Source organism: Egretta garzetta, unplaced genomic scaffold (genome assembly GCF_000687185.1).
Source record: "Egretta garzetta isolate BGI_Z169 unplaced genomic scaffold, ASM68718v1 scaffold91, whole genome shotgun sequence".
NCBI lineage: Eukaryota > Metazoa > Chordata > Aves > Pelecaniformes > Ardeidae > Egretta > Egretta garzetta.
Genome location: NW_009258661.1, coordinates 1,642,266 through 1,652,188, shown reverse-complemented (window position 1 = coordinate 1,652,188; position 9,923 = coordinate 1,642,266). Strand labels below are relative to the sequence as shown.

Here is a 9,923-nt window from a genome sequence, read left to right as displayed (position 1 = left end):
TTTTTTTTTTTTTTTTTTTTTTTTTTTTCAAGTCAAGAGCTAACAGCTTTGTGGAAAAGGAGATGCTAGAACACTACGGGAGAAATAAGCAACTTGTATTTTAACAGAAAAGAAAACCCCTCACCAACCCAGAAACTGGAAAACATTAAAAGCAACAAAAGCTATTCAACAGGAGCAGCTTTTCTGTGAAAATTAGGCCATGTTATTTACATGCCTAAATATGGATTTAGGAGTGTAACCTTGGAAACCCCTTTTTTGAAAATGACAGCCAATTTAGTATGACACAGATTAAATTTAGCACAAAGGGCAGGTACTGTTCTTGCTGCCCATACACCGAACCCAAGCAAAGAGAGGGCTGCTTTGGTCTGCTAATCAATTAACACAGTTATGCCGCTGAATTTGGATGAAAGGGTAGCGCCCAGCCTCAGCCACCAGCACCCAGGTCCCACCGGCCAGGAGCCCCGCGGTGGCTCTGCAGTACCTGGCCCCACGGTCCCACTTGCCACGAAGCACACTCTTGCTGCTGGCACGTCTGCACAGACTCTGGCTTCGTTTCGGGATCGCAAAAACGGTCGTTTAATCGATCTTCTCCAAACTGGCACCAGGTCTGGCGGTGTTTATGCCCTTTTCCACAGGTGACCAGGCACTGTGAGGAGTAAAGCGCAAGCTCAGGCAGTGCCGGGGATGAGCTGCCAGCTCAGCACCTCCCCAGCACTGAAAAAAAACCTGGAGACCCGCTGCAAATCACCACTTAAAAACTGGTGCCGAGAGGTGGTTATTTAGCTAATGACCGCGTGCGCTGGAAAACACATGAGCGTCTTGCAACAAGACGGGATTGCTTTCAGGAGCTGGTCCAGAACAGAGCCTGGAGTGGGAGAGCACAGCCAGGCTGGGACCCTTCAGCATGGGCAAAGCAAGACCACAAAGGTTCTTCACTTCCAGCAGCTGTGAGACATGGGGCAAGGCCACAGTGCTGCCTGACAGGGCGTTAGCTGTGCACAGCAGGGTGCTGAAGGCTTGCAGAACAACTTGCTTGGCTCTGAGTGTGTGCAGTAAGGGTCTTGGCTCCCACAGGCTGTAAGCGCCTCTTCCACCACCCCAGCACGGCTCAGGCTGGCAGCAGCTTGACCCAGAAGACAGATATTTTGCAGAAAACAATCCCTGTTCCCATTTAATCACTTTCATTATTTCCTAAAAGAACGTGATTCACAGAAATGAGAGCTATTTGGCCACAAAGGTGACAAACAGCCTTTGAAGACTGTTCTCCAGCATCCCCGGTCCTGCTGCAGGGAACAGGCTGTGAAGATATGGTTTTGTTGCACTGCAAAGGACACCAGCAGCAGTGGAAGAGGTAGTGGTAATAAACAGCAGGGAGAGGGCTGAGCAAGACATTAGTGGGGTGAAATCCTGCCCTCCAGTGACAGCCAGAGCTGCTGGGGCTCGTGAGGACGATCTCAATGGAAAATGAGGGCAGAAAGTATTTTTCTTCCCAAAGCTGCAGAGTAATCGTGGAAAAACTGGGGAGAAATTACTGCAGGACTGGAGAGCCATTAACCCCCTGTGGCTTTGCAGAGAGGAAATCGGCCACTTGACCAGCAGTGACGAGGCCAGTGACTTTGCTGCCTGCTGCCTCAAGCCTCCCTGTGCACAGGCTTGGGGAGACCTTCTGCAGGAGGCAGGGCACCACCGCCCCCAGGGCACGGCACCCGCAGGCTACATCAACAAAATGTGAGGGACAAGCAGGGAGAGGGGTACCTCTCTGCAGGCGCCAGCCCCTCGGGGTGGGGGACCAGCAGGGCGAGCCCACCGTGGTGACCAGCACCTACCTCGGACCAGTCGCCAGTTTTCCACTGGGGGCACAAGAAGTCGCTGCATCGCTGCACCGTCAGCTTCTCCTGCTGACTGCACTTGCTGTCGTCCAGGACATCGTTGTAGGTGTTCACGCACATGGCTCGCCGCCGCCGCGTGCCCCCGCCGCAGCTCTTGGAGCACTGGGAAGGAGAGACACCGAGTAAATACTTTCTGCCACTCTATCACAGGCCGAGAGCCCATTTATTGCCTTCTCCCTCCTTGCAGTCAGGGCTCTGAAGAGACTGCAGAAAACCTCCGGAAGAACAATTTGTACTTTAAGTAACAGGCTGTTACTTTATATATTCCTTTAAAAATCCAATCTTGCTAAGCTTAATAAAATCTCACGGCAATAAATTTCACAAATTCATTTCAGGTTATAACCCCGTTATTACTTTTACAAGTGTTGCCTTTCAGTTCTCCCAAATGGCTGTTGCTTGTTCTCATTTTAGGAGAGATTAATTCTCTCTAACCAGTCAACCCCCTTTCACCATGCTCTCCCTGGAAAGCCCCAGGCTTGTCATTCTCTTGGTGCTAGGTCTGTATTCAGGAATATTCTTGGCCACAGAAATGTATTCTGCTAAAAAGCGTAAAGGAAACAAATTTCAGAAGTCCTCCACTGATGGTAACATGTCCTCCTGGCTCCTGCCAGTGAGGCTGGCTGTGATGGGAGAAGACAGCCAGTGGGGCTCAGCCTAAAGACAACAGACCTTGGGATGCTTAAAAGCGTAAATTCATTGCAGTGGAAAATAAGGAGTACTGGGCTGATCTGGACAACATTGTCCTCCAGAGAAAGCAATGGATGCAGAATCACTGTGGCCAACTTTTATACACTGTATGCAACCTGAAGAGCCTGACAGCCCCATGCAAAGAGGAGACAGCGTCTGCCGTGTTGCTGAGCATCCCTTACCTCGGTCCAAGCCGAGTACCGCCACCCTCCCACGTTACAGTCTCCAGTGCACTTCTCCCTCGTGCTTGGCTTGGGCTGGCTGCTGCAGAAGCGGTCGTCGACCTTCTCTGTCTTCCCCTCCAGCCTGCTGTACTTGGAGCAGTAGATCTCCAGGGTGCGGTACCCCAGCCCGCACTGCGCCGTGCACTCGCTCTTCCTCGCGATGTGCCACCTGAGCCCAGGAAAGCAAACATCAGCCTTGGTGCAGCAAAAAAACCACAACCCCACGTGAAGGCACCTGCCGTGGAGAGGATCAGGAGAGGTGGAAAGGCTCTGGGACTGTGGGGCTCTGGGACTCTGCAGGTAACGTGCTCGGGTGTGTTGGACGTTCACAGGGCATATACGTTCTTGAACTGGATGTTTTGGCTGTTTACTTCCCAAAGCTTTTGGCTTCGAAAAATATGAAGCAATTAAACCTAGGCGTTGCTCCCTGGGCGTAAGGAACTGTCACCTGGTCCCTCTTACAGGCACAGAAAAGCCACACTGCGACCATGTGGGATCATGCAAGGCGTCGGGGGAGTCGGTGGCTGAGCAAGGAGATGCGCTTTGAAGGCTTTCCACCCTGCGTTCCCCTGCAGGAGTGCCACCTTGGCCTCTAAAACGGAAAAGCTGAAAAATACAGCGTCAGAAAATGATCCACACAGGCTTGAAAGGTGTGACAAGGCACTCCACGTGGCAGGATGCCTGCAAAACAGTTTCAGCTCTCCCAAGTGTGAGCAAGTGACTTGCTCCAAGACAGATGAGCCTCAGAGGTGTCAGCGGGGATGAGGGGTGTTCCCTCTGGACAGGCAGACTCCCACCATGGTGCCTCCTTCCTGAGATGGGCAGCAAGAGCTGGTGCTGGTGGCCCTCAAGGACCCACCTGGGGATGCACCCCTGTTTTACAGCAGCCCTGGGAAGAGATGCTGGACACAGGGCCTGATCCAGGGAGGTGTCAGAGACCCTGGAGTCAACAGAAGGCAATTGCCCCCCAAGCCTCGCAGGGGTGGCTCCTGGGGAAGGAGGCAGTGATGTCCCCTGTGGGTCCTGCAGACCCCTGGGCTGCTACGAGTGCCCGTGTGGGGAGCGCAGAGCCCTGCTCCTAAGCCCAGGGAGCAAAAGCCCATCCTAAGCCCAGGGAGCAAAAGCCCATCCTAAGCCCAGGGAGCAAACTTCAGCACAGCTAGGAGAAGAATAAGATCAAGGAGATTTGGAGTCAAACAGCTCCTGAATGGTGGGAGCCCTCACTTCCTGGACTGCTTTTCAAACTCCTGCGTTTGCTCTTCTCGAGTTTCCAACCTGTTGCAATGGCAACAGCTGTTACCGCGACAACCCGACCTACAGCCCCTCTATAGCCCCTATACAGCCTCGGGTTTAACACAGCCTGAGAAAACCCTCGGGAAACACAGCCATCTGAGTTGCTTCACAAGCAGCCATTTAATGCTACCATATTTAAGCCCCAGAAAGGAAAACATTGCTTTTTAAAGGAAAATGGGTTGTAATGATTTAGGCCATGCTCCATCAATTCCAGCTCGCCAGGAGTTGTCTGGGGACAGCCCCAAACCTGCTCCACACTTAAGCCTATTCTTTGCTTTAAGCAAATGATGATAAATCCAAGACTGAGTTACTCCTCTGCTTTGAGCATATGCTTTTCCCTCTTTGCAGGCTGTTTGTAGGATGGCGCTGAGCATTCCTGATCCAGGCAGATAGGAATTTCAGGCACTGAATGGCACAGGGAGATTTTTCAACATTAGGAGAATTTTTTTTTTTTTACAGTTAGTACTAATTTAATCCAACAAGAGAAATGTGAACTCGTAGAAAAGTGTCTCTCAAAACACAGCTGGTGGACGTTGATCCCTCTTGGTTGACAGGGAGGCGATTGCTAATCCTTCTCTTTTCTTAAATCTAATATGGGCTGGTGAGAAAAGGAATTGTGGTGAGAGGTGAAAGGAAAGAGGAGTAAGCAACAAATGTACGACGTAATGTATATACATGGCTGAGTAGAGTGCACCTTAATTCACATTCTGTGCTGCAAGGCTCAGTGATGGGGTCAGGCTGGGGAATTCGATCACATCTTTGGTCCGACACCGTGAGCTGATCCGACTCTCTCGTACACACGGGTTTCCTTTTTCGTTCTCCTACACAGGAAAAAAAGGTGGTGTTTGGGTTGTACAGGAAAGCAATCAAATCAGTTATTTCTCTTACTCCTTTTTTAGTAGCAATTAAGAGATGTTTATTTAACGCTTTTAAATCTCTTTCAGAAACAGGGAGGGGGTTAAGAGTCTGTAAGGAGAGCAGAAGGGGTTAACGCAGAGGAGATGGGCACAGGCAGAGAGCTGCAGCACGCCTGCAGGGACAGGCTCCGCGTGTTCCCCAGGTGGGAATGGCCGGGCGTCAGACCCAAAACCGGACAGAGATACCTTTTGCAGCCTTAGGAAATGCCATGTAACCTTTTCGGTGCTTGAGCTTCCTCCCCCGCAAACCCTCTGGCTCAGAGGGGCCGTAGAGGTGCCCTGCTCCGAAACCGAGAAGCGGCAGAGCAGTGCTACGCCTCCTACGACGTTACCAACTATTAGAGCCCAGGGAAACCATCACGCCCACAACGTGAGAACCTCAAAGAAACCAAACGGAGAGGGACTTGACAGCACTGCCCAGATCTCGGACAAATCCAAGACAAAACTTAAGCCTTCCCAAGCACCCACCTTGGCAGAGCTTACTGCAGGGCTGCCACGGGCCATACGCATTCCAGTAAAACTGCTGAGGTTTGTCCTCAATGGGGATATTAAATGTGTAACGAACGTCGGGATTGTACAAATTGCCCACTGATAAAACCTGAGAGAAAAAGAGATGAAGCAGAATAAACCAACAGACTTCACTGCCCACTGTTTTCAGGCCAATAATGCTGGGCAGACTTTTCCACACGCAGAACATATACTTCACCTGAAGCGTTATTTCTTGCTCAATCCGATCTGTAGAATTAATCCTTTCAATAGTATTATCCGATCCGCTGTATTCGATCACAGCATTCCCAACTTTGATTTCCCTTTTAAACATACTGACGACAAAGTCTCCATTTAATATAAAGTCTCCTTGACTGTTAGATAAGGCTGCATAGGTGCAAAAAACAAGAACTAAAGACGCAGAATTAACTCATACGTACATAATAACGTGGGTCATGCGCTCGCAGTGCTCCTTTTCATTGGGGTGGGAGGGAAAGCCCGCTGGCACTCTCAAATAGAAACGATGTAAAGGGAGCAGCAGAGCTCTTACAGACATCGTGCCTTCTCCTCTTTCCACCAGAGAGCCTCATTAAAGCGAAGGCTGAATGCCTGAAGCCGCTGCTAAATAGCTCACCCATAACCCAGGGCAGAGGGATACCCAAAAGGCATGCCGGGCCAGCTGCCGCAGGCAGAACGCACCATCTGTATCCCCTCATACGCTGCAGAAATAAACCTGCCCAAATCTTTGTGTTAGTCCTGCGGATAGGGTGGCTTCCCTGTTGTTTCCAGGTGCGTTCCTAGGGTAAATGTACATACCCTAATTGCCCAAACGTCATTTCTAGTAGGTAATTACAGGGAGTTTGGTCAGTATCCCCCCCTGCCCCCTTCTCTCCCTTTCCCTCCTCCCTCCGTACTTTTTATTATTCCAAATCTTAAGGTATGTGAAAGCACCGAAGGCTTAAAGCCTAAATGCTTTATAAAAGGAACAGTTTCCTGAAAACAGCAGTCTGCTGCACAACTTCACACTAATGCGATTATGTAGCTAATTTCCTAAGTTAGTTTCCCCACCATTTCACCCATCACAGCTACATTACTACAAAGCCTCTGTACTGAAAAATCTAAACTTAACACCAAAACACCAAAGGGAAGGTTTTTACACCGAATGAGGAGAGATAATGAAGCAAAACACTGCCTGGTAGCAAACAGACATAGATGGAGGAAAACTCACATAACAGACACTATACTCAACCAAATTTCACACTTTGGAGGCTTTAATGTCACTAGGCAGTAATAAAACTCATTAAAGGATTCCTTCCCATTTACTGTATCTCCTACAACAGTAGGTACATGCCTTGGACTTGATGACAACATCAAATTCCTCCTAAATTGTTAAGCAACTACAAGGTTCACAGTACTGAGGGCCCAAGATTTCACACTCAGTGAGCTGCAAAATAAGTGGACACATGCACACTTCTCATTTGCTTCTAGTCAGGCCTAATGTGAAGAGATGCTTTCCCAGCAATATTAAAGCAACATTAAAGAAGATTTGACTTCATTGCTTCCCAAGAAGATTAAGGGCCCTCCAAGAAGAGCTGAGAAGTTCTTTGGGGCTCCTTCTGGGGTGAACCAGTTTGAACAGGCACAAACAGGGAGGATGGTTTTTCTAGAAAACAAGAATAATGGAACATCTCTCCCTCCCCCAGAATGGAAAACCATCACACCTCAGTAAGGTTTTCTTGCTATTGATGTGCATTTGTGCCGCACCATCTCACTTCGTTGCTGTGAACGTGCAGGAACAATGCAAGGTGGCTGTAAGTGATGGGCCACATGCGTGCAGGGACGGACAGCCTTGCACAACCCCAGTCTGGGAATGAGGACGGGGAGGATCCTCTCAGCTTTTTGCCTGAATGAAGGGTCCAACCACATGGATGGCATTTCAGAGCAGCAGCCAATGCTGCCAGCACCATTTACCTTTGGTGCATGATAGCATCGTCTACGTGTTTCTCAAGTGAGTTCCTTTGCCTAGTCCTGTTTTGAACATACCCAATTACAGCGAGCACTTAGGCTAAGCCCCATATTTTGCAAAAACACTCAACAACTCGGGGATTTTGTGAGATGAAACAAGGTGAAGTGCCCTGCTCAGGGATGTAAATGCGGGACCCCGCGCTACCGGAGTGCGGCTGGCGGTGCCAGGCACGGGGCATGCAGGAGAGGAGGAACAGAGCTGGGAGAGCAGCCACCTCCCTGGGACTGCAAGGTGCCACAGCCTCAGTCTCTGCCCCGACAGCAGCCTGAACAGACGCTGAGGGACCAAAACAGGACTTAATGGCCAAGTCAGGCTTCGACTGGTAGCTCTAACATCAGTCGTAATGTGCGCTTGTGTTATCTCCACTATTGAACCCAAACAGAACTCTCTGTGGGGTGAATTACTGATCAGCACGGTGGAAGAGACACCTGTGGCTGTGCTAAAAGCATATGTGCGTGCAGAGACTGGTCTAATGCAGCACCACGAGCATTTTCATCTTCCTCTAGAGACATACCCACAGATTAGAGAAAACAGTGACCATAAATGTCCAACAGCCAAAGGCCAAGTTATCGTTAGGTTTAAATCAAACCAACGTCTTTGGTGCAGGGTATTGTCTTTACAGTTATATATCACTGTCAGGCAGGGATGAGAAGGGCTCAATCTAAGTGAAATCGGAATTACTATTCTCAGAGGAACAGAAAATAATTTCTCTTTGGATTTGTATGTACACATGTGTTTCAGGGCATGGCATATTTACTCTCCAGCCAAGGCATGGTGACAAGCAAAGATGAGTTAGGTTGCAATGAGGAGACTCCAGCAGAACTCAGAAGCCCGTTTGGTTCCCAACTTTGTGCTTTAGCTCCCACCCACAGCCCAGGCTCAATAGCCCTTCCCAGCTCCAGAGATACTCTAAGGGGATATTTCTGATAATCTGTGAACCTCCTAAACTTTGCATCAAGGACGGCATGAACAAAAAGATCCCTCTTTTTGGATCTTGTTCCTAAAAGATAAGGCTGAATGTTTGGTAGGCATATGAGATAAATTCTCAATACAAAAACATCTCCCTTAAATGAATTCTTCATCCTCCCTCGCAGAGAGCAGCCCGGAGATCTATCACCACAACCAGACAATAAAGCAGAGTTCTGGACTGAAACAAGAACTGCAACTCACCCAGGTAGTTGTCATCCTCTGGTTTCCCTGAGTAACTGTGCTGACGCACATCAATATTAGTTGCACCAGCTGGGATGCGGACCACAACGTTATAGCCTAGGAAAGATTTAACAGCAAGTCGAGCCTATTACAGAGACATCTCATTTGCTTTTTACGGGGGGAAGGGAAATGAGCAAAATTACCTCAACATTACACAAGCCGATACTTTTCATTTAGGGAAAGTATAAATAGTGATAAAATGGAATATGCTGTAGCTAGAAGGACTTTGCATTTTACATCAGTGCTTTTGTAGATTAAGTGTGCTAATGGCTTTTATAGACCCGCATTTTTCACTATAAAGTTTTTAGCAACAGATTCTTACCATAATGCACCGTGTTAAATGTGCCTGCAACAGTTTTGCATGAAGAATTATCCCCACCGCAAACACCACATTTATCTCTTCTTGCTTTTGAATTCAGCACGTGATCGCATCCAGCTTGCTTTAAGAGAAAAATTGAAAAAAACCTAGAATGAGCCAATACGGACTAGAACAGCATTTACAAACCTCTCAATTAAGGCATACAAAAGCTTTGTATGCAAAAGGCTGCCGTGAGACAAATTGCTTTGCTTCCCCACACTTTTCTGCTGATTTACAGTATGGCCATCCCACACCATTTTCAAACAAAAGGCTTTTTTACAAAGCGAGAATCAGAATGGCCATTTGCACCAGGCGATGCCTTCGTTAGAAAAAAACTTCTTGCATCAGTTGTTCCCGCAGAGAAAAGTGTGAAAAGTAATTGTGAATGGAAAAGTAAACTGTTCCAGGGTCTGACTGGGAAGAACCGGGGCAGAGCACAGAAGGAAGCGTCGTTTGGATTCAGGCTGAGACCTCCACAGCCCTCAGTTAACTTAGGGCAGACGTACAGATGTACAGACATCCTCCACACGCGGCTCTCCTGCAAATCTGGAGGTTGGTGCAGCTTCAGGCCAGCTGGGGCTTGCGGGGCAAAGAAGGCACGCCAACAACCGGGGGGAGCAAGGTGCACAAGTGCCGTCCTGCCACGCGGGGCTGCAATCACCCTCGCTAAAGAGAAGGGAAAATCCTTACCCGGCAGAGGCCCTGCACGCAGATGTCGTTGGTGTCAGGGCCGCAGGGCGTCCCGTCGATGACGCGGTCCCGCAGCTGGTAATACGCCGTGTTTCCCGCCACTCGGCAGAACAACTTGCACCGATCCTTCATCAGGACTGGAGA

The 9,923-nt window shown here is 49.1% G+C and overlaps 1 protein-coding gene across 1 annotated transcript in view; it reads right to left on the bottom strand.

Annotated features, from left to right (window-relative positions):
• ADAMTS9 (ADAM metallopeptidase with thrombospondin type 1 motif 9) overlaps nt 1-9,923 on the bottom strand; it is a 90,232-nt gene that overhangs the window by 42,031 nt on the left and 38,278 nt on the right. Inside the window, exons 15-22 of the mRNA XM_035903798.1 lie at nt 9,054-9,171; nt 8,693-8,788; nt 5,717-5,883; nt 5,479-5,608; nt 4,788-4,914; nt 2,759-2,969; nt 1,827-1,991; nt 482-646 (exon numbers count right to left, since the gene is read on the bottom strand). Of these exons, the coding sequence (XP_035759691.1) occupies nt 482-646; nt 1,827-1,991; nt 2,759-2,969; nt 4,788-4,914; nt 5,479-5,608; nt 5,717-5,883; nt 8,693-8,788; nt 9,054-9,171 (1,179 nt within the window). The remainder of the gene's footprint in view (nt 1-481; nt 647-1,826; nt 1,992-2,758; nt 2,970-4,787; nt 4,915-5,478; nt 5,609-5,716; nt 5,884-8,692; nt 8,789-9,053; nt 9,172-9,923) is intronic.